A 22,940-nucleotide genomic window follows, 5' to 3' on the forward strand; every position below is an offset into this window, starting at 1 on the left:
AAAGAATCACGTTCGCAGTTCATTCATCGTACCACCGCGCTCGCAAATATATACTTCGCTCATAATACACACTTCCATCCGCAGTCCTGTCTGCGTAGAGTGACCATAATGTCGTACGCCCCGCTCGACATCCCTGTCTCCGGAAAGGAAACCTTTACTGACTACTCGCGCTGGCGTCTCCGCTGCTCTGAAGACGGCCGTCACATTTGGCACTATCTGTACACAGACGAAGAGTGCATCGCCTGGCCCCAGTCCGACATCGACAAGTATTGGCTTGGCATCCCCCTCGACCTTCCTGCTCTCCCGGCTCCCAAAGACCCGCTTGATGCAGCTCGTAACGGCTACACCTTCTACAAGCGTCTCCAGGATGCGGACGGTCACTGGCCTGGTGAGTATGGCGGGCCCATGTTCCTCCTTCCCGGGCTCGTTATTGGATCGTATGTCTCGGGCATGAGCTTTACTCGCGAGGAGCGACTCGAGATGATTCGTTATCTCATTAACCTCGCCCATCCCGAGGACGGTGGTTGGGGACTGTGCGTTTTCCTTCTGCATCTAGATAATCTCGCAATAAAACTTGTATAGCCATATTGAAGGCCAGTCCACCGCATTTGGCACAGCGCTGAACTATTGCGTCATGCGCATACTCGGCTGCTCTGCCGATCACCCAACGCTTGTGAAGGCCAGGGCCACGCTGCATAAACTTGGCGGTGCAACTGGTGTCCCATCCTGGGGAAAGTTCTGGCTCGCTGTGCTCAATGTATACGATTGGGATGGAAATAATTCAATACCCCCGGAGCTTTGGTGAGTGCACACTTTAGGTGGACGAGCTCTGCTTTTTCGGACTACGCGCTTTAATGTATCCAAATATCATATACTGACAACTTCTAAAATTTACGCAGGCTGCTACCTGACGCAATTCCATTCCATCCTCACAGGTGGTGGATTCACACGCGCACGGTCTACGTACCAATGGCATACTTGTACGCTATGCGTTTCAAAATGGAGGAGAATGAACTTGTTCTTGCCCTTCGACAGGTAAAGGCAGCTATTTCTTTCCACTCATGACGCCGCTCACGAACCTCAGGAACTATATCCCCAAAGTTACTATAGCATAAACTGGCCCGCGCAGCGTAATAATGTCTGCCACGCCGACCTCTACTGTCCGCACTCGCGACTCTTCGACACCCTCTACTCCATTCTTAACATATACGAGCCCTGCGCATTCCCGCCCTTGCGGCGCGTCGCAATGGACAAGTGTTACAAGCTCATCGTGCAAGAGGACGAAAACACAGGCTATCAGACGCTGGGGCCGGTCTCGAAGATGATGAATCTCGTCGTGCGCACAATCGTGGACGGGCAGGAGAGCGAAGCGTACAAGCTACACCGTGAGATGCGGAAGGACTTCCTGTGGGTTGGAAAGGAGGGTATGCGCATGTGCGGTACGAACGGCAGCCAGCTGTGGGATATTGCGTTCATCACGGAGGCATTGGTAGAGACAGGATTAGGGCACGAGACAGACAACAGGGAGAGCCTGATCAGAGCACTGCAGTGGTTAGACCAGTGTCAGATCCAGCACAATCCGAAACACTACGAGACCTCATATCGCCACTCAACGAAGGGTGCATGGCCGTTTAGTACCAGGACCCAGGGTTATACAGTCAGCGACTGTACCGGGGAGGGCTTAAAGGCGGTCTTGTACATTCAAGAACATCTCGAGTGGGTGTCAATATCGCCTTTTCCTCATAATCTAATCCAGGAATTTAGGTCCTCTCCCAAGCTGGTTTCTGAGCGGCGGATGTGCGACAGTGTGGATCTTTTACTGGGCATGCAAAATCCCGACGGCGGCTTTGCTAGCTACGAGCTGATTCGTGGACCATGGTGGCTGGAAATGCTGAATCCTGCAGAAGTTTTCGGTGCGTTTCCACTCGACCTTGGTGAAGGAAAAAATTTCAACTTGTCGTTTCTTGATAGGTGACATTATGATCGAGCATAGTTACCCCGAATGTACGACGTCCTCCATTACCGCTTTGTCAATTTTCCGTAAACACTACCCCTACTATCGCTCAGCCGATATTCAGTACGTCTGGACCGCAGAGCATCGAGCATAGGTTGACTAACGCGTCCGTAGGCGGGTTATTGATCATGCAGTCGATTACTTGCATAGAGCACAGACGCCAGAAGGTGGCTGGGTTGGATCATGGGGGATCTGTTTCACCTATGCTGCCCAGTTTGCATGCGAGAGTCTTGCCCTTGTAGGTGAGACATATGAGACAAGTTCATACGCCAAGAAGGCTTGTGAGTTTCTCCTCCGACACCAGCGGACGGACGGTGGTTGGGGAGAGAGCTACAAGGTACGTACGATGCCCTTCATAAGTCGAGTTCATGCTCTCACACCCGTCGTTCGTTCAGTCCTGTGAGACGAGTACATGGGTGGAGCATGAGTACACACAGGTCGTGCAAACCTGCTGGGCGACCATGGCGCTCATTTATGCCCGATATCCCCACTCTGAGCCCATTGAGCACGCGGTTCGGCTTGTTATGTCGCGTCAAAATCCGGTATGAGCTTGAATCGGTAGCATAAGTCTGCAGCTAATTCATCATGTCTGGCAGGATGGTTCATGGTCACAAGAAGCGATGGAGGGGATCTTCAACAAGAGCGTTACAATTGCATACCCAAATTTCAAATTCTCCTTTACTATTTGGATGCTTGGCCGTGCGCATCTTTACCTTTCCGAGCTCAAAACTCGCAAGGCAGGCATTTAATTGATGCACTATGTCAGCGCATTACTCGCCTTTACTTTGATTCATGTGCGTCGAATAGAGTGTACAAAGCTTATCAAAATCATTGGCATCACTGCCTACACATTACTGCAGTGGCGTATCTAATCTGAACGTGTCTGTTCTGAACGACCAGTGACTCTTCAGCCATGCAGTAACTATGTTTTACGTAAAGGACGGGAAATTCAAGAGAAGCACAGCAATACAGGTTAAAGGGCTCAAATAAATCATGCTATGAAAGCGCGGAGCGAAAGCGTATGACTTGGAATGTGGAGAAAGGGATGACGAAACTGTTATGGCACTGAGCATTTGGTTGTCGTCTACGATTTTTCGAAGGGACGCTTGAAGCCCTCTGGAGGTTCAGATCTGCTCGACTCGTCCGGCCATTCGCCAGTACCGTCGATGAGTCCCGCCCTCTCCAGTTCTGCGAACCTCGCTTTGAAGGCGCCGTAACCCATGCTGACCGGCGGCTCCTCGCGGATAGGGAGGAACACAATGTATTGCGGGCGTGCGAGCTGTGCCGCGGGCTCTGGTGGCTTCCTGCGGAAGATGAAGTCAGAGAAGAACTCCCGGCCGCTAGGGAGGGCAAGCTCTGAGGGTAGGTCTTCCAATACTTCCATGTCATCATCCTCCTCCTCTTCCACTGGCTCCTGTACAGCCATTTTCGCCCACTTCCGCGTGCGCTGTGAAGAAGAGAGCTGCAACTGACTAAGTTCTAGGGGCCTTTTAAGGGCGCGGGTGATGTGTGGTGCAACCATGTCATACGAGGGAGTGCTTGAGGACGGAATGGCAGGAAGATCATTGGTATATGCTGTGCGAATACATGGTGTTCGGACAAGCTTCAGTTTTCCCAACGGGGGTGGCCAGCCTTCACCCAGAAGATCTGTATGGGCACTGTTGAAATGCTCCACAAGCTGTGTCTGTCGTGCAAAGGCCTGTCCACAGTCTTGATAACATGAGTGCTTAAGTTCCAGCATTGCCTCTCTGTCAATAGAGTAGTATATTCATAAACACACCTTGTGCTGGACATGGTATATGGAATCTAGACATATGGCTGAGCTCCATGTGTTGCTGGAGGTCATGAAGTGTTGTCTGTGTATGACCTGTGCATCGCAGAATTTGACATTCAAATGAGCCCTAGAAACCATTTACATTGTTAGAATTGCACTCAGCATCTGATGATGAGATAAAATGTACCACTTCAAGTTCAACCTTTCCACAATGTAAGTGGAGATGCTAGAATTGGAATAAGTATGCATGAGCATGTGGCCATGTTCATTGAAATACATGTCAGCCCAGATTTGATATTCCCCACTATGTTTGCATAACTTGAAGCTCCCATGTACCCAGTGCTTTGTGATGTGCTCTAAACTGACAATGATGTCAAAAAAAGTTACAACACACCTCTTGGAGTGCCTTCCAGCAATTAAGCCTTGCACCACAATGACCCCATTCACAAGGGATTGCAGTCAGTTGTATCACAGTCTGAGCAATGTTTACAAGGGCACTAGAGGGAAAAATGATGACCATGCATGAAGCTCAGGTAAACAATATTTTCCCAGAATTTTTGCTTATATATGGCCAAATTAACTTATATAAGTCTCCACATAACCTGAATTATTATTATATAATAATTCAACATCGAATTTCCCGTAAATTCAAATTGATAAAGGTTGGATTAGCCACGGATTAGCCGGACTTCACTTTACAATTGCTCCGACAATGACCTCAAAGACATCTGTTATCACCAACAGCTTGTCATTCACCCATCATAAGTGTTATGCATTTCACCCATTGGAGTTCGCCCGCAGGCTACAGTACTACAAATATTTAATGTGACAGGCTGGCAATACCCAGCAGAGAGGAGATGAAAAAGTCGCTGCGAGAGAGTACTCTGGCCACCCCATGCTATTTGCACACTAGTCATGCTCATGTTGGAAATGAAGGTGTTAAAATCATTTGTAGGAGCTCCCCTCCACGCTAGCACCACTAGTATATCCTTCGAGCTTGCTGCCACCGCGTCGGTCACTGTTCCTGCCCTCCCTACCTGCTTGCCCCAGACTCGTCTATAACGAAGCTCCACCTGATGGAGGTCTAATTTGACACTGAGTCGTATTCCGCTAGTCTCCCACTGCAAGCACACTGATGCCCTGCTCTAGTCTTCGCAAGCTACAGATATCCATCTCTGACATACCTCGCACCCTCGGACGCGGTGGACCTGACCCGTACAGACCGCTCGGAGCCGTGCCACTTCTCCCGGCCTCTGTTCGCGAAGGACATCTCGAGGAATGTATACTATCTTAAACAAGCATCCGACTCATCGACTCGCCTCGACTCGCCAAGCTGAGTAAACCCCATCCAGGCGCCTGTTCCATACTCACATAACAATCAAAGAGCAACGCGAGAAGCATTATGAGCCGCCAGATGCTAGCAAAATTATCAGGTCATTGCATGTGGCATTCCATCTTTGTTACAATTGTTGACCTTTGAGCGATTACGGTCACTAGTCCTTTGATCATTGCATCGTACACTTTACCTCAAATTAACAAACAAACCAGACATGCACACGCCTTGGGTTCGTTCATACGAGTCACTACAAATCCTGCAGGAACTCCTTCAATAACTGCATAGTGTGCGCGGGATTGGAAACCGAATGACCGATGGTCCGCGGATCAGAATATAGCTCATAATCATTGCCGCCCTATGGTTAAAAATATGAGCGCATTATAGGTGGCGCGGAGTAACATGATACATACCTTGTACGTCTTGTCCCCAAAAAAGTGTATTTCCTCAAATTGCTCGTCTTCGACGTGACGCAGACAATACGTTTTATCCCACCCATTCGGAAATATATCGAAGGATATCTTCCCACCAATCGAATATGTGAGGCCGTAGTCTGCAAATTTCTCCCGGAGAATTGTCACAAAAGCAGCCCGGACGCCATGTTCCTGCGGAGAGCATGTCGGATATCTACGAGCCAAAAGTGTAACGGAAAGCATACCTTGTCGTACTGCTCGAATTCATGACGTTCTTGAATTCTACATATAAGTGAGCACGCGGTGAGATTTACAACACGCCCAGGTGTCCACTCACGTTGCATTCCTGCCTATAGGGCTCACGTTGACCATTCCATTACGGAATTCAATGAATGTCCCACTGGGATGACTTAGATACGAGATTAAATATAACATAACAATTAAACACTTGCCGTTTGATCGGGATATCAAGGTCAGCAATATAATGCAAAATGAAGTTTGCCAGTACTTTGTAGCGCTCTTCGCCTACAAACTTGATGAACGACTGGGATGGCAGGACCTTCTGTAGCTTATATGCGGTTAAGCCATTCTCCGCAAAAACGTAATCAAATTCCTGTATGACTTCGCGTAGGATGAATAGGTATGCGACATAGTTGTGAGCAATATGTACCTGTGGACCCCGGCACAGCCAATTGCTCAGAGATCTTGACAAGGTCCGATCCACCAACTACCCCAATAACAACCTTTTTGCGCAATGCGCGCAGTAATTCTACCATCTCAAGCGATACTACCTAGCAGTTGTTTTGAGGGAAGCAGCAGGCAGGCAAATGAGGTCTGATCACATACTTGTCGAGCCGGGGTCAGAGTTTCATCAACATCGAACAGAATCAACTTTTTCAGTGGGCGATCAGAGAACGCTGCTGACGCCATGCTGCCCAGAGCCAGCGTCACCACACAAGATGGGGAAGACTGGTGAAGATTACTCTGCGTCAATTCGTGGGGGTATCCGTCACGCGCGTCTCGTGACCTCGCACTACGATGCGGCCCAGTGTCACGCAGAACCGCTATGACCAAGTCTCGCACTGTTTGAATAGATTTCGAATGTATCGTATAGCCTCTCAAATATGATCCCTACTGTGTCGGCGTCGATATCACCACATGTAACGTCTGGCAGCTTATCATCTGCGTCGACTACAGTTCTTGAGAATGCACGCCAGGAAGCCGTCAAGACATTCGTCTGAGGAAACGCGGAAGCAAATCGTCGAGAAGTTTGCGCGGGTGTTTAACAGTTGTGAGCCCTATGACTGACTAGTCAATGTGACGGAGGCTATTCTCCTGGGCATAAACTGTATGGTAATAGCAGGAACCGGTGCTGGGAAGACAATGCCGTTTACCATGCCTCTCCTTCTCAACAATTCTGTATGAATTGTATAGGATACATGCGCATATAGTGACTGACGCGCTGTAGCTGCAACGCGATCGATGCACTTGTACGCATTAGACGCAACTGGTCACAGAATCGTCACTGGTGACATCTGTTATGCGTGATGGATACCCCCCTCCCTCCTTGCAAAGTTCACCAGACTTCATAGGAGGAAGCAAGCATGGATTTTTGGCTCTCCGCCCACCAAATCCGGTAACTACACGTGATTCCTTCCTCCTATTGAGGTCTGGTTACGAGACTAGCCATACCGTATAGTCAAAGTTGTTGTGTTTTAGACTAGTTACCTGTAAATTCTACTTGTTGCATCGATCTCGTAGTTCAAGTTGAATCCTCGGATGCATGAATGGAAGGATGCGACGTTCCATGAATACCACACCAGTTTTTGCACAACATGTTGTCAAGGGCTGTTTCGAACTACGGGGAATATATGCCAGGAGAACAGTGAGGCGAATTTTCTAGTTACAATAATCCGTGCACAAGTGTTACCGAACACCACCCAGAGCCTTGAGTCGAGCTTCAGCAGCCCGCGCCCTGCGCTCCCGCTCAACTTTTGCCCTCATTTCTGGCGTCAGCCCCACAATTCCTTCACTAGCTCCTGCAGAGCCACCTAACCTCCGCGGGCCACTCACCAATTCTGTCCGCTTCCCTGATTCTTGATTGTTGAAGGGAGTTGTTGATGTAGGACTAATTACGGGCAATTCTTTCTCCTTAGTTTCACGATCTTTGATGCGATCCTTCAACCCTTTCCTCCGCACTTTCTTCTTCTCGTCCCTGTTATCCTCCATGTCTGCACTGAGGATACTGGGTACGCGTGCACCTTTCTCGATCCCAAGCCAATCCCACCAGTCGGGATGTATGGCAGCACAGCGCCGATAGACATCACGAACAGCACGACTACGAGCTAGGTCGTAGGCAGTGCGTCTTAAGCCTGCCGGTAGAGATGAACCCTCCATGTCTGACTGATGTGGGTCCTCATCTGCACCTCCGTTCGCTGGAACATCGAGAGTGGGATCGGCATGCATGTCTTCAAGCAGCCACTGTGTTACATCTGGCTGTCCAGCCCGAGCGGCGACTTGGAGTAGTGTTCCGCCTCTCTCGTTAGCCCACTCTGGGATCTGGACATTGATGTTCCCAAGATTGTTTCCTTCGCGCTCCCAAAATGTTTTCAAAGATTCTAAGCGACCTTTGGTGACCATCTCGAGGAGACGATTCCAGTCGCTACGGAGCTGCTGCTCCTCCGCGCTCAATTGCCGGGGTTTCTCTTTTCTTGCCTCTGGTGCTAGTTTCGGGGCGACCATAGTTGGCTTTGGCCTTGGCTTAGGAAGGGAAGCAAGATATGCTTCATCTTGCTCACGGAGTACGTCTTCCGTGAAGTGGGAAACTTTCACCCGAGTAAGTTCCAAGAGGCAGCGATACAGTTCTGATTGTGTCTGCCAAAAAAAACTCAAACCCAACCCATGATACGAGGGATATTATACTTACCGGACGTCGCGTAGGGAAAGGGAATGTGCGCAGGCGTGAATCACCTAAGCATAAATATCAATTCCTCTGAAGATTATAAATACTATCACAAGCATACCTTTCGTGATAATAGCTCCGTCGTAATCCAAGAAGATTCGTCTATTCGACACACTGGCACGGATCCATATAAGCTCGCATTGTTCTATCTCTTCTGCCCAATCTTGGAGAAGACTGCGGATGTCCTGCGTGGCTTACTTGAGTAAGGCATACTCTCGTTGACATGATGACAACAACACACATCTCGGAGTGCTTGTTCTCCATATCGACGCAGCATAGCACCGGCACTGACGGCCTTGCTTTTCGCGTTGTCATTGACTGATTGAGAACCACCTTGCTTCCTCCGAGCTATTTGTATGCTATTTAAGCACGATATAAACACATAAATAAATTAACGGACTGGTATATCGGTGGAACGTCTTGTGTTTGAGAACTTCTGTGTCAGGCTTTAGTTTCCTAGGTTTCCCTTTCTTTGTCAGGCTACCCTGATTTTCGTCTTCGCCGTCAGGATGTTTCACACGGACAATGGCACCAGCAAAATGTCCACCAGCGACTAGAAACATAGCCCAAGAACGCCCTTCCTCTCCACCTTTCTGCATTTCCTTCAGTTCATTTAAGTATGAGGAAGATGATGCAAGAGGAAACAAAGCCTTATAGATACCAATCTGAGTAGACGGAGGAGAATGAAACCATGCTAGCGGTGTTTGGGGAGTGGATAGAGACGCAGATGTAGGTGAAGGCGATCGAGCTAAAATTCGAGTTCTTTGTATCAAAGTTGCGACTGCATCTGAGTCGTCAGATTCGCCGTCGGATGAAGAAGCGGAACCGGACAGGGAATCCTCCAGCCCTGTGTATATGCTCAGCGCTGAATATCAATAGTTTAACAATAGAGGTGTACCATCCACCAGCAAACCAAATTGGCTCTCCGTGACACCATCCCCCCCGTTCAGCTTAGCTTTGACATTATATCGATGCCAATCAGAGCGGAAGTGATACCGTTGTGCATCGACATCGACAAAGGCTGTACCAGGACAGACGTTGCATGCGCGAGCACCCGTAATATTAGACGGCTGCGAGGCAGATGATTCAGAATGAGGGCTGGAAGAGGCCTGAGCTTGATTGACAACGTCGCGGGGAATGATGGTATCCAGCAGGTCCTTCGGGAGTGAAAATATATGATAATACGGCGCGAATGACATGGGATAGATGGCAGACACAGGGATAGTAGAAGGCTTGAGAATCCGATGGGTAATGGAGCTTTTAAGGTGTTGGATATGAATGACTGCCGGTGACTCAGAAAATGCAGACAATATGACTACTAATACAGATTGCACTGCAAATTTCTTTTCAAAAATTTGGAACTCACATCTATATTTTTTTTTTTCAAAAACCCCGCGAATTGTTCGGCCTAGTCCACGCCTGTTAAAAATAATGACCTCTCGCGAGTGAGAAACATTTATGATTGTCGGCCGCAGTCAAGACAGTCAGACGCGTTTAGCCACGAACCAAATAGGACCAAGCGCGTTGGACGCCTTACGCGAGACGCGTCTCATTCGCGTTCAGACACCGTGTCGCGTTTCCTTCTCTCATTTCAGTATTATCCAATTCCCTCCAGCGATGGCGACAAATTCACTGTCTGCTAAAGAGAATGTTCCTCTAACCAAGTCGGTATTTTCTGTGTGCCTCGTTCGTACATCTGGTAATAACGCGAAGTCTACGCCCTCAGCGTGATTGGGGAGACATTCAAACCAGATTCTGATACCCAGCCATCAGCCAAGAGACGGAAGCTGGGGCCATCTGAATCGTCTTCAAAGCTATCGCAGTCTAGTCAGCAGCCATCGTTTGCTGATGTACTCGAGCGACTGAAAGAAGAAGCGGGTGAAGCAAGAGGTGCGACGCGTCCCTTTGCACGTACCAAGGTTCTCTATTTACTCGAGTATACAGGTGCTGAAGGTGGTGCGGATTGCTGGGCGAGGCCACCTCTATCTCTCATTGACGAAAGCAAGGACAGCATTGGTTGGCATCCACTTGTCTTGTTTATGGGCTCCTCTCTAAGCTCGGTTTAGTGTTCCAGCAGATAGATGTCGAGGAGACGACAGACTCACATAATGGTGGGGCTGGAATAAGAATGTTTGGTGTGACAGAGGTGGATACACTCTACGCGAATCTCTTCATATGCACTAACAAGATCATTAGGCCGGACACAGCGTTCTGGCCACAGTCACCGGTTTTCTTCCGTATTTCTATGTTGCCACTCCTCGCGGCTTCACAGAAAGTGACACATTCGCGTTTTGCGATCATCTTAATGTGAGTGTAATGCGCTGTCGCTTATTTGTCAATTGATGAATCGCTTTCAGAACGCTGGCTCCGGTGCTGTCGTTCGTGGGGTCGAGCTTGTTAAAAAGCGCAGCCTGTGGGGTTATAAAGGCGATGATTGGGTCATGTTCATTAAGATTACCCTCGCAGATCAAAGGAGCCTCCCCAAAATCAGAGATAAGTTTTTGTGGTCTCACCGGAACGTAGCAACTGAACTATCCTTTGCGTAATTACGGCTCTTTGAGAGGGGTGAATGTCACTTCCGCGATCTGTTTATAGATGCTGTCCCTACTTTTGAGAGCAACATCGCGTATACTTTGCGCTTCATGATTGACACGAGAGTGAGTATATGCGAAATCCTCTCCCGTCTATGTAGCTGAAGAGCCGGAATCAGGTCGTTGGCATGAATTGGATCGAAATACCCGCTAAGAAGTATAAACTTATCCGCGGAGAAAAGAAGCGTTCTAAGTGTCAGATAGAGCTCACTGTTAAGTAAGAATATCCTAAGGCATATGTAGAGGTACAGGTACACTGACGAGACGACTAGATGGGATCAGTTTGTCTCGCACACTCCGGAGGGACAATGGTCTAAAATCGCCCCATTACGAATCCTCAGCTTTGATATTGAATGTGCGGGCCGCAAAGGTATATTTCCCGAGCCCAGCATTGATCCAGTTATCCAGATCGCAAATATGGTTACTCGTCAGGGTGAGTTCCACATTCTTTTCTGAATCAGACAACAGATTGAGCACTAACGTGTGCGTTCTAGGCGAGAACAAGCCGTTCATCCGTAACATTTTCACTCTGAATACTTGCGCACACATCGTTGGCTCCCAAGTTTTATCATTTGACGACGAGGGGAAGATGCTAGACTCATGGAGAGCATTCGTTGAAGAAGTTGATCCGGATGTTGTGATTGGTTATAACAGTTCGAATTTCGATCTGCCATATCTCATGGACAGGGCCAAGGCGATCAAGGCAAATATGTTACCGTACCTAGGCAGAATGAACGGTGAGTCGGACACAGAATCTTCGCGCCCAATAGAGTCGTGATTGTGGCTGTCCAGGTGTCAAAGCGCAAACTAAAGAAACACACTTCTCGTCAAAAGCATTTGGTCAGCGTGACTCAAAAGAAACTGCATTGGATGGACGCTTGCAGATTGATGTTTTGCAGTACATGCAGAGAGAACATAAATTGCGTAGCTACACGCTGAACTCGGTTTGCGCCCAGTTCTTAGGAGAGCAGAAGGAAGACGTGCACCACTCTGTCATTACTGACCTTCAAAATGGCGGGCCAGAGTCACGGAGACGCTTGGCAGTGTACTGTCTCAAGGTAAGCGACTCGATTAAAGCATGTTATACGTTTGGCGCTGAGTGAACGTTAATAGGATGCGTACTTGCCCCAACGGTTGATAGACAAACTTATGTGCTTCATCAACTACACCGAGATGGCGCGTGTCACAGGAGTTCCCTTCAATTATCTCCTGTCCCGGGGACAATCAATCAAGGTGTTGTCGCAGTTATACCGCAAGGCTAACGATGATGGTTATATTATTCCATCACTGAAGGGCGAAGGTATGACCAGTCGCTGTGCGGTTGAATCAAACCATGGCTGATACACTAGTCTGCTGGTAGGTTCCGATGAACAATACGAAGGCGCCACTGTCATTGAACCAATGAAAGGATACTACGATGTCCCGATAGCTACTCTTGATTTTAGCTCGCTGTATCCCTCCATCATGATGGCGCATAATCTCTGCTACACGACATTGGTTGACAAGAAGGTCATCGATCGCCTTCATCTTGTGAAAGATGTTGATTATATTCAGACTCCAAATAATGGTAAATCCAGTTGCATGTTGTCGTGTATCTCACGATATTCATTGCTCTACTTGTGCAGACTTCTTTGTCACATCCTCCAAGAGAAAAGGTCTTCTTCCTACCATTCTTGAGGACCTGATTGGTGCTCGTAAACGCGCGAAGGTCGACCTCAAGAAAGAGACCGACCCGTTCAAGCGTGCAGTGCTCGATGGCCGTCAGCTTGCCTTGAAGGTATGATGTACGCTACTGCACAAATCCTACGTTAGCCTAAATCGTCATACACAGATCAGTGCAAACTCTGTATATGGTTTTACCGGGGCGACCATCGGAAAGTTGCCTTGTTTGCCCATTTCTTCAAGTGTTACTGCGTATGGTCGACAGATGATCGAGAAAACCAAGCAGGTGAACTGTAGATCATTGTCTTGACAAAGCGGTCGCTGAAACCGTTTCAATTCCAATCATAAAGGAAGTGGAGGCTGAATATTGTGTAGCCAATGGCCACTCGCACGATGCGCACGTCATCTACGGAGATACTGATTCAGTCATGGTTAAATTTGGACCTACTGACCTCCCTACCGTCATGGCTCTTGGTAGGTTGACTATCCGAATCTTTGAACTCATTCTCAGCTGTTTTTCCGTGTAGGGGCCCAAGCGGCAGATTTTGTAACTGCGAAGTTCATAAAGCCCATCAAATTGGAGTTCGAGAAAGTTTACTTTCCATATCTGCTAATTAGCAAGAAGCGATATGCCGGCCTATACTGGACAAGACCAGACAAGTATGACAAGATGGACACAAAGGGCATTGAGGTACGGTCTATCTCAAGCTAGAGAAGCTCACGAGGATGAATCTGTGTTACAGACTGTCCGTCGTGATAACTGTCGACTTGTGTCCACTGTCATTGAAACTTGTTTACACAAGATGCTTATTGACCGCGACGTCAAGGGTGCCGAAGAGTGAGGGTGCCACCAAATTTCTTGCTTCTCCTCGACTTAACACCTATTACAGGTATACGAAGCAGATTATAGCCGACCTTCTCCAGAACAAAGTCGACATGTCGCAACTAGTGATCACCAAGGCACTGGCAAAGGCTGGTAAGAACCTCCATCAGACTATTTCAAGTCAACCCTTGCTGATACGCCCGTTCGATATAGATTATGCTGCCAAACAAGCCCACGTTGAGCTCGCTGAGAGAATGAAACAACGAGATGCAGGTCTGTGTACAAGTTATCTTTTCGGATCGACTACCTAATCTCATCATCTTTTAGGTTCCGCACCTGCTCTGGGTGATCGTGTTGCCTACGTGATTATCAAGGGCGTCAAAGGTAAGCCAAACTTTCTAACTTGTTCAGATTTGAGTCGAACCCCGCCATAGGTGCTGCGGCGTATGAGAAGTCGGAAGACCCAATATATGTCTTGGAGAACAACATACCTATTGACACAAAGTACTACCTTGAGAATCAGCTATCCAATCCACTCATGAGGATCTTCGAGCCAATTCTTGGGGAGAAGGCAGCCTCTCTACGTGAGTTGGCAATCTTTTTGATGTTGAATCATTGTTGAGACCCTTGTCATAGTATCTGGGGATCATACGCGGACAATCCAAATTGCGACACCATCTGTGGGTGGGTTAATGAAGTTCGCAATTAAAACAACAACGTGTCTAGGTTGCAAGACACCAATACGTGCAAATAATAGTGTTAAGGGTGAATAGTGAGACAGGTTAAGTATGATTCGCTTTCATATTGATGGTATGTACAGATGGCGCTGTGTGCAATAATTGCCGACCGAGGATGAGCGAATTGTTCCAGAAACAAGTAGGAGTCATCGCAAACGTGTACTAGATCCTCGTTGACTGTGTATGCCTAGGTTACGTCAGCATCAGAGTTGCAAGTACGCTTCTCTCGGCTGTGGACACAATGTCAACGATGTCAAGGCTCGCTCCACCAGGTATGTCCCTCTGACGAGCTTTCAACATACGACTGAACTCCGTTGACAGGATGTTCTTTGCACAAGCAAAGACTGTCCAATCTTCTACATGAGGAAGAAAGCACAGAAAGACGTTGAGGATGCGAATACTACCTTAGAACGATTTGATCACGAAATCTGGTAATAGTCTCCGCTACTCCTCTCTTGTCGGATATTATTTTGGATCTCGCACGCACGGACATTTGTACCACTATAGAATGCCCTGTATATGTTATCACCACTGTATATCATCGTAATCCGCTGTCTAAGGAAACGGCCTCGCACTGTATTGACATAATACACCTAATAAATTGGCGAACAACGACAAGTGTCTTAAGTCGATGAATCTATTCACACTAATGAGTGGGGATATAATTTCCGGACTACTTTGATGTCGTGCTTAGTAATGAAGTGAATAAACCGTCTACTTGTTCCTCGTGCCACGCTCCATGAGAAACGGGGACAGGTACCATAAAGTTTTGCAGCTTTGAGTGAACTTCATACCTTAGCTTCCTTCCCTTACTCGCCTTCGTATCAACCTTCGACTTGCGCTTTGCCCTCCTCTCTCTTTGCTGGGTCATCCAGTCTTGCTCTCCGCCTTGTGGCTCGCCGCCGCGCGCCTTGATGACATCCCGGAGAAGCTGCTGATAGAAATCCAGATCGTCAAAAACTTCTTCGTCCTCTTCCTCGTCATGATTAGCCTCATGGCTTTCATTTTGAAGATCACCAGACCCCAGGCGCTTGTGCTTACTCCTTCTAGTCCTCGTCCGGTGGAGCAATTTGTCGCGATCAGTTCTCAAGACCTCATCGATCATGGTCACGATCCCAACTTTGTCCTTGTCGCCGGAGAAAGAAGTACGGCTGCCAAGAAGAGCGCTAGGCGCAACCGCTTGAACTTTGGCAGACCACTTCGCTAAAGTCTGGATGAGGTGTATGTGGTAGTTGGCCTCGAGCGCAGAGGCGTCCGCGGAGAGGCCACGTAAGTGACTAGTATAATCATGTGGTTCGCCCTGCCCATGGTCGACCTTCCGTCGCTTACGAGAAGGGGCCGTTATGGGCTCGTTGCGTTCGAGAAGAGTCTAAATTTGGGTCAGTAGTGACACAGCAGTAGGGGTAATTATGACACCTCTTGTAGCAAAAATAGCTCTTCAGAGAGTGTGGTAGCCTCGCTGAGCATATTGTTGAGGGCTTCACGAGTTTTTGCGCGCGACGCCAGATGTTGAAGGTACGTACCCTGTGGATGAGAATTGCGTACATCAGCCAGATATGGTATGAATATACCAATGCAAACATACGGTGGGTAGCTGATTCGCCGCGGCCGCAGTTTTCTGTAATTGAATCCGTGCATCTAGCAACGTGTCCCAAAGGGCCTGACCAGCAATGTCTCGGTCAGGACCGGAGAACCTCACGGCGACTAATCGTGTGACTTACAATTTGTCGGGAAACTGCAGTTCCCTTTTGACGGTCGGCTTCACGAGTTTGGCGCAGGGTTGACGCAAGGTCTTCATGTGCCGGAGATTCGGTATTGGTTCTATTGGCTAGGGCAACAGATGGCGACGTGTCTGTGTGCTCAGATAACGCATTCTGGTGAAATCCAGACCTTTCCTCGGACTCATCCTCTGAAGATACGGAGTCACTCGCCGCTTCCTCTGAGTCGGAATTATCTCCACTATCCGACTGGCTTGTTTCAGAATCCTGGAACGAGCCCCCTTCCTCATCGTCATCATCGCCCTCATCTCCACCCGCGTCTTCGTATAGCTGCGTGCGCGAGGTACGAACACCATCGTATTTGGGGTCTGTCACGCTGTCGTGCAGTTTACGTATAGCAGATGGCCTGCGCAGCCGGCAGAGCCCCTTGTAAGCGAATACATGAATGGCAGTTGCACAAAACGTACTCACGCTACTTCAACATAATGCTCTGTTGCTGCTGGGTTATCGATAGCAGATGCATCTCCTACATCTACACCAGCCCGTAAGTCTTCCGGATCGAGGTCTGGTGATCTAGTCCATTCAGCGTGATCCACACGCGGGCACGGATACACGTACCGACAGGAGCGGGTTCAGACAGCTCCGCAAGCTGCTGGGCAAGAGAAAGACCTGCAAATGTGTTTCGCGTCAATGGAAAGGGCACTGACTGATGAGTATACCGACGCACGGGGCATGCCTCAACAGCAGGGGCAAAAAATGCGGAGAAGAGGCAAGGGCTTTTGAAGAAATGCTGCGTTCGCGTAGGACGCAAAAGATATATGATCTAGAACAAAGATATGATGGATGCGATGAAGCGAGGCAAAGGGGAGGCTGATGAGATCGTGTGCGAGAATGCGACACGGGCGCCTTGCGCGATCTGAGTCTCGGGACGGCGCTCGGCCGTGAATTCTCTGTCCGGAGCATTTTGCGCTTCACCCTCACCACCTCTCCCGCCCAGGGCACCCACCGCCAACCTGGATTATTACCCTTACAACAGATGTTTGAGCTGTCCTCAACATGGCAAAAAAGAACATGGTATCAAGTATGTCGTCTCCCAAACACTTTCATTTAAATGTCAAACGCGCATGCTTCCTGCCTCCCTGCTTCGCACACCGTGCTTCCGGCTCCTTCACACTACGACACAGTTGTATTAGTGTGCTCTCGTTGACGGAGAGGCCTCTTTTGATCGTTCCTATCGCCGATGGCTTGTCTACTTGCACTCGTGTGCCCCCTCGTCCTAGATACTCCGCGTCCCATCGCACCTACCACACCCTACGTCGGATATAGTATTTGAAAACGGTACTGATCACCGTTCGCAGATCCTCCAAAACAACAAGCTCCCTCAATGTCGCCTTCTCACTCCCATATCGTAGGCGCCGTCATAGGCGCAAACCCTCTTTCTCCAGAGGACGACGACGACGATATATGCCCTGTTTGCGAGAGCGAATGTACTTGCCAGAACAGAGCAAATCCCGCACAGAACAGCAGACACACAGACGTGGCTCCTTTGTTTCCCTCTACATCTTCTTCGCACGACTCCGTCGCGTACCCGCCCACAGAAGCAACGGCCGGTGTGCAGTCTCTCAAAATCAAGCTCACACTCCCTCCCAATCTGAAATTTCGCAAGCAAAATGGTTCGAGACAGTCCAACGTCCTTGCTTCTCAGTCTCGTCCTTCGCTAATCCCATCTCTTCCCGAGTCATTCGACTTGCCAACGACTGGTTCGGATCCGTCGCGCGCCAATGCCCACCGTTTAGCGCTCGGCATCCTCGATCCTGTTGTTCCCAAACGCAGAGGCCGTCCACCAAAAGTCATCGTCGCAGCTCGAGAGACGGGGAATGCTGTGTTGCAAGCTTCCCACAAAACTGCAGTAGTTGGAGGCGCCGAATCTGTCTACGCACGCGATCCTGGTTCCTCGGGGGATGTACCTACTTATGCACACGGCTTAGGCAAAGGCAAGAATGTTTCCAAATACAACCCACCGAGGAAGAGTGTGGCTCTCGCAAAACAGAAGCCCAGGGGCAAAACCACGACAGGCCGAAAAACGTTGGCTGTAGCAAACGGGAAAAACATACTCAAGGCCTTTCCATCCGGTAATTTGAGTGACGATTCCGTCTCTGGACGGTTTCCTACATTTATTTCAGCAGCATCCACACCATCCCACACCAGCTCGTCGGAATCTTCAGACTCGGACTTATCCTCCTTGGACTCTGAAATTGAAGAGGAGACGCGGCTGCTCGTGCACGGAGAGCGAGGGAAGGCTTATGTTCGAAAACATTCCACCAACAGCTTGGCTGAGAAGAAGCGTCAGCCTGGATCCGGCGATTGGGATATGCAGTCCAGGATGACTACCTCGAATTCTGAAGAAGACGTCGACGTTGGCATCGACAGCAGTAGTGCTGAGGAAAATGAAGCATCAGAGGGCACTGATGACCAAGTAAGCGAAGATGACGACCTAGATGCCGACACAGAAGGTGGCGGACTGGATGACATCGACCCGGACAATGAGGAGACGAGCAGTAGAATCGGTGTCACTTTCGGTGACGGTGCAGCAAGCTGGAGTGACGACGATGACGAGTCCTTCGATGCGGATTTATTCTTTGCCAACCTTGATGGGTCGTCGGATTCAGATTCTTCCCCAGCCTTACGTGCTCATGACCCTTTCGACTTTATATCTGACATGGAGTTCTCAGCTTCACTTTCGGCTGACGAGGAGGATGCCCTACTGCTCATGGACATTGATCCTACGGTCCAAGTGCGGCGAGGGAATGGCGAGCTCGAATTTGGGCTTGAACTCGACAGTCTCTCGTTTGGCTTGGATGGCCAATACCTATTTGCAGGTTCAAGTCCGCAGAGCCTCTTCGATCTCGGCTTTGGGTTTCATCACGCCAATACCGATTTGGAAATGCAGGTCGAGACTCAAGAGTCATCCGAGGCGTTTAGCGATGGTACCGAAGCGATCAATGAAGTGCTGCTCGAGGAGACAGACGGGGAGACGACGGAGGATGAGCTAGTCGATTCGGACGGTCTTCCCAATCGGCTTGCTATGATGATCTTTCGGTGGCCGCATACAGTCTCCACGATCAATCCACTTTCTACGGTCAGTTCTACCACCAGCTTGTCACCACAGGCTCCACCCGATGCCTCGGAGAGCGTGCGGATTGCTCTTGCATCTTACTCTGCCCAGCAAGGCCCGCCTACTACTCCTACAGCTGCTGACATTTTGGCTGGGAAGATTCCGCTTGATGACTTCGAGGATGTGGAGATGGATAAGTCAGTAGGAGATGCACAGAGAAGACGCCGCAGTAGTGGGCCTGTCATGGGTGAATTCGTGGCAGGTTCTGAAAATGCACAGCCATCTGCGGTGATTAATGGAAGAGGTCCCTGTATCCCGAGTCCTTTTCCTAGGTCTAAGGTGAGGCAGCGCAGTTCATTTCACGAGGTGGAGTGCAGCGACACCAGTGCTGATGCTGTACGTGCCCTTGTGTCATATGCTGTTGAAATTTACCCTAACCCTTCTGATTTTCAGGTTGAGCCGCCTTCCGAATCTGTCTTGTCCTCTACTCAATCCTCCGATGAGAACCTTCCGCATTCCCACTTACTCCCGCCTGCTGAAGTCATTGATTTGGACGATGTGCTAGACTCGTCCATTCTAGATCCAGAAGCCATGTCTCACGACCTTGACGATCAGCCCTACGAGTCGCTGGAATTAACTCCGAGTGCAACCCCTAGTGCACATATCCACAGTCTTAGCCGTTGGGATCGAATCCCCATGGCGACGTTTCGTAGGACTCGAGAGACAGCCATTGGATCTGCTGTTGAAGGGTCCACTTCTGACACTGGCCTCAGTGTATATGGCGGCATAGGTTCCTTAATGGGCACTACGATGTTGACACCATCCAAAGCTCATGACAAGAAGTCTAGTTCGGCTCGGAAACGGTCGAAAGCCAAAACTTCTAACATGCTCATGTTACCTAACGAGTTACTCCCTCTTCGAGACGGAGACCAGACGCCGAGACCTACAAGCCCCCGTCAACCATTCAAGTCGTCGAAAAAAGAAGCGCGAAGAGAAAAGGCAATGATGAAACGCAAAATGATGACGAAACCCGTTCAGCACCGCCACCAACCGCCGTACCGCGCGCATCACCATCATCCCAATCACAAGACCCGTGCGTCGAGTTCGGCGCAACGCATGGGGAACTTTGCTGGTTCGAGCTCTTCCCCTTCGTTTTGCCTGTGAATAGTCCAGGCGAAGCTTTCTGTATAGGTGTTGAAAGGAGGTCGTTGCTCCCGCACTGTATATTCCCTTTCTCTGTAGCTTGTCTTCCAATCCCTCCCGTGGCGATTGGCCTCATTCCTTTCCTACTTTTTTTGATCCTGTCCATCAGAGCCTTTTCATCGCTCCTGCACAATGTCCTCATCTGTTCTATTTCCTGATCATTGGTTCTATGCTGTATGTACTGTGATGAAACGACACGAATTGATGAATGTATTTTACCAACTTGAGTGTACAAATTTTAAACATTCGAGCTCGATCAAGGCTAAGCGCTGCGGTAATGTGCATGATGAGACGTGCGAGGGTGAGCGCTTGATGCAAGGTGACTGCGGCCGAGTGGACTTGCTCTCGGCGTCGGCGTAAATATCGAAGGACAGCGTCGCTTGCTCGCCAACGCTATCCTCTCCTGCAATGGACGCTTTTGAAGACGAGAATCCGTTCGAAATAGAAGCCGAGCGCATCCACTCGGATACGTCCTCGTCGACCAGGGTCACTTTGTCGGAACCAGCTTCACCACCCTCTCGTCCATCTCGTGTCCTGTCTTCCCCGCCTCAGTCGCCGCCTTCCAGGCGACCAACTTTCCCCTCGCAGGGTTCTCATAGACAGCCTCAGGTCTACAAGACTGACTTTTGCTGTGTACGGGATCAGTGGCTACATTCCGGAGAGGATGTGGAGATACTCGTAGGTCGTTCTTCTGCGCCAAAGTGTGACCGCTATTACCTCTGCTTCTCTTAGATTTCAGATGCACTCAAAACGTCTGTGAACTCCACCTCGCCCTACATTGCGTATGTAATTCGGGCAGGAGTATGTATATGCTTTCATTGATCTTGAGCGTCTTGGTATCTGACTGAGCCGAACCAGAATGCTGAAGCCCACCACCGATACTCGGAATTCGAGTCCCTACGATCAAATTTGATCAAACTATACCCCACACTCATTATTCCTCCGATACCTTCCAAACAAACAATAGGGGATTATGCCGCAAAACAAGCAAAAGCGAAGGAGGATGCAGCCATGATCGCACGACGGAAACGCATGCTGCAGACATTCCTTAACCGAATTGCTCGACACCCAATACTGTCAAACGAGCATGTATTTCATAGGTTCCTGGATGGAGAGGTTTCATGGGTGCGCAATCCTATTATCCAAGCCTCTTGTAACATCATCCTTACTCAGTACCCAGTCGGAAGTCTTGCATTCCCCTCCAATATCATTATTGCCCAAGAACACTCTGAAGGCACCGTCACATAACCCCACGGACCAGAATGCATCTGCCGCATACGCCGCGCTCCCTAACCCCTCTACCGCGCACCCTTTGCGGCGACCGGATCAACGGTTTCTTGATTCCGAGACGTTTACGAATAAGTTTGCAGCCCACTTGAGTGGTCCAATGGAAAAGGTGACGCGCCGCACCATGAAGCGGTGGTCTGGTCAGTATCTGCCATGCATAATGGTCAGTCCCAGCTATTGAACAATCCTACGTTTAGATGTCGCACAAGACCATGCTGAGCTTGGTGCAACGCTGAATGGATTTAGTCTCAATGAGTCGGGACAGCTCTCGACAGCAGTTGAGAAGACTGGGCAAGCAATCGACACCACTTACATGTCGACTACCAGATTGGTAAGCCAAGTCACTTTGCTTCAGTCTCTCCCACGAGTCTCAACTGCACTGTGCTAGCTGCAAGAATTTGAACAAGACTGGGCAGAACCCTTGCACGAATATAGCCAGTTTGCATCCATCATCAAGAAGCTTCTTATATATAGGCATCAGAAACAAGCGCAATATGAGATGACACAAGACCAACTCGAAACCAAGCGTGAGCAGCTAGAGGAACTTGAGAAGAGCGAGCGGGAGGCTCAGAGGTTAGAGGAAGCGCTCAATCAAGGTCGTGTGAGTAACCTGAGCACATCCCGCATACGGACCGAGGAGAATGTGAACGGCAATGGGAATTTGGAAAGCCAGGACGACTCGAATGGTGCGGATGCGCCTCAACCTGAGCCCTCCGTTTATCTTCCTCCACATCCTGGTCCAAATCCTGTAAGGCGAAGAGCGCCCGGAATGGGTTTTTTGAACGCTTTGAGTTACACATTACACGGAATGATGGACGTGGATCCTGAAACAGCGAGACGGAATTCGATCAGCAAAACCAGAGAGACGATCTCCCAGGTCGGCTTTATTGCTTTGTATAGGCCTGTCCAAGTTTTAACATTGTTTCCCACTAGCTGGAGGATGCATTACGTCTCTCAGCTCAAGATTTGAAGTACTCGAGCTCGACTATTCAGGCTGATCTGGATCGGTTCCAGAGGCAGAAAGTAGCCGATCTGAGAGAGATGGCCATCAGTATGGCAAGAAGTCATCGCGACTGGTGTAAGAAGGCAAGTCACTCCATAATCTATGTCTTTCAAAAGCCGCTCAAATATTTGGGTTTCCGTAGAATCTTGCTGCGTGGGAGGAGGCGAAGGCGGAAATAGCAAAGATCCCAGATCATCCGAACCAGGTACCACATGATGGGACCAACGGCAAGGCTCCGGGGAACAGAAGAGATTCTACAGCAACTATCAACGGTCGTTGAGCGCTGTCAAGTTTGAATTTGCTGG

General features: G+C 49.3%; 8 protein-coding genes across 8 annotated transcripts; 4 read left to right on the forward strand and 4 right to left on the reverse strand.

Moving 5' to 3' along the window:
- Window positions 1–108: 108 nt before the first annotated feature.
- Window positions 109–2,763, forward strand: FIBRA_02400 (uncharacterized protein; the record flags this gene model as incomplete). Its single annotated transcript, XM_012324263.1, has 8 exons — window positions 109–533; window positions 583–801; window positions 900–1,035; window positions 1,085–1,913; window positions 1,972–2,077; window positions 2,129–2,351; window positions 2,410–2,556; window positions 2,611–2,763. The coding sequence occupies 8 exons, from the start codon at window positions 109–111 to the stop codon at window positions 2,761–2,763; spliced, it is 2,238 nt and encodes a 745-aa protein (XP_012179653.1).
- Window positions 2,764–3,098: 335 nt separating this feature from the next.
- On the reverse strand, window positions 3,099–3,860 carry FIBRA_02401 (uncharacterized protein; the record flags this gene model as incomplete). The annotated part of the gene is made up of 2 exons (XM_012324264.1): window positions 3,099–3,713; window positions 3,795–3,860. The coding sequence occupies 2 exons, from the start codon at window positions 3,858–3,860 to the stop codon at window positions 3,099–3,101; spliced, it is 681 nt and encodes a 226-aa protein (XP_012179654.1).
- A 1,511-nt stretch (window positions 3,861–5,371) lies between these two features.
- Window positions 5,372–6,464, reverse strand: FIBRA_02402 (uncharacterized protein; the record flags this gene model as incomplete). The annotated part of the gene is made up of 7 exons (XM_012324265.1): window positions 5,372–5,479; window positions 5,535–5,726; window positions 5,780–5,816; window positions 5,872–5,934; window positions 5,981–6,155; window positions 6,205–6,325; window positions 6,381–6,464. 7 exons carry the CDS (start codon window positions 6,462–6,464, stop codon window positions 5,372–5,374), a joined length of 780 nt encoding a protein of 259 aa, XP_012179655.1.
- Window positions 6,465–7,460: 996 nt separating this feature from the next.
- Window positions 7,461–9,695, reverse strand: FIBRA_02403 (uncharacterized protein; the record flags this gene model as incomplete). The annotated part of the gene is made up of 6 exons (XM_012324266.1): window positions 7,461–8,408; window positions 8,461–8,504; window positions 8,558–8,681; window positions 8,738–8,844; window positions 8,897–9,343; window positions 9,395–9,695. The coding sequence occupies 6 exons, from the start codon at window positions 9,693–9,695 to the stop codon at window positions 7,461–7,463; spliced, it is 1,971 nt and encodes a 656-aa protein (XP_012179656.1).
- A 418-nt stretch (window positions 9,696–10,113) lies between these two features.
- On the forward strand, window positions 10,114–14,744 carry FIBRA_02404 (uncharacterized protein; the record flags this gene model as incomplete). Its single annotated transcript, XM_012324267.1, has 27 exons — window positions 10,114–10,160; window positions 10,223–10,386; window positions 10,441–10,512; window positions 10,563–10,642; window positions 10,693–10,803; window positions 10,854–10,934; window positions 11,020–11,038; window positions 11,092–11,153; window positions 11,207–11,304; window positions 11,360–11,520; window positions 11,582–11,824; window positions 11,880–12,145; window positions 12,201–12,387; window positions 12,448–12,654; window positions 12,713–12,864; window positions 12,919–13,035; window positions 13,100–13,223; window positions 13,277–13,440; window positions 13,493–13,587; window positions 13,640–13,725; window positions 13,786–13,845; window positions 13,900–13,956; window positions 14,007–14,156; window positions 14,209–14,337; window positions 14,393–14,448; window positions 14,501–14,581; window positions 14,631–14,744. The coding sequence occupies 27 exons, from the start codon at window positions 10,114–10,116 to the stop codon at window positions 14,742–14,744; spliced, it is 3,183 nt and encodes a 1,060-aa protein (XP_012179657.1).
- Window positions 14,745–14,982: 238 nt separating this feature from the next.
- On the reverse strand, window positions 14,983–16,761 carry FIBRA_02405 (uncharacterized protein; the record flags this gene model as incomplete). The annotated part of the gene is made up of 7 exons (XM_012324268.1): window positions 14,983–15,678; window positions 15,726–15,833; window positions 15,895–15,969; window positions 16,031–16,433; window positions 16,499–16,592; window positions 16,646–16,696; window positions 16,755–16,761. 7 exons carry the CDS (start codon window positions 16,759–16,761, stop codon window positions 14,983–14,985), a joined length of 1,434 nt encoding a protein of 477 aa, XP_012179658.1.
- Window positions 16,762–17,411: 650 nt separating this feature from the next.
- FIBRA_02406 (uncharacterized protein) lies at window positions 17,412–20,306 on the forward strand (the record flags this gene model as incomplete). The annotated part of the gene is made up of 1 exon (XM_012324269.1): window positions 17,412–20,306. The coding sequence occupies one exon, from the start codon at window positions 17,412–17,414 to the stop codon at window positions 20,304–20,306; it is 2,895 nt and encodes a 964-aa protein (XP_012179659.1).
- Window positions 20,307–20,753: 447 nt separating this feature from the next.
- FIBRA_02407 (uncharacterized protein) lies at window positions 20,754–22,915 on the forward strand (the record flags this gene model as incomplete). The annotated part of the gene is made up of 8 exons (XM_012324270.1): window positions 20,754–21,023; window positions 21,078–21,146; window positions 21,204–21,470; window positions 21,526–21,772; window positions 21,830–21,963; window positions 22,021–22,509; window positions 22,566–22,655; window positions 22,778–22,915. 8 exons carry the CDS (start codon window positions 20,754–20,756, stop codon window positions 22,913–22,915), a joined length of 1,704 nt encoding a protein of 567 aa, XP_012179660.1.
- Between the last annotated feature and the right edge of the window lie 25 nt (window positions 22,916–22,940).

This window comes from Fibroporia radiculosa, assembly GCF_000313525.1.
Source record: "Fibroporia radiculosa TFFH 294 genomic supercontigs, scaffold1246, whole genome shotgun sequence".
Taxonomy (NCBI): domain Eukaryota; kingdom Fungi; phylum Basidiomycota; class Agaricomycetes; order Polyporales; family Fibroporiaceae; genus Fibroporia; species Fibroporia radiculosa.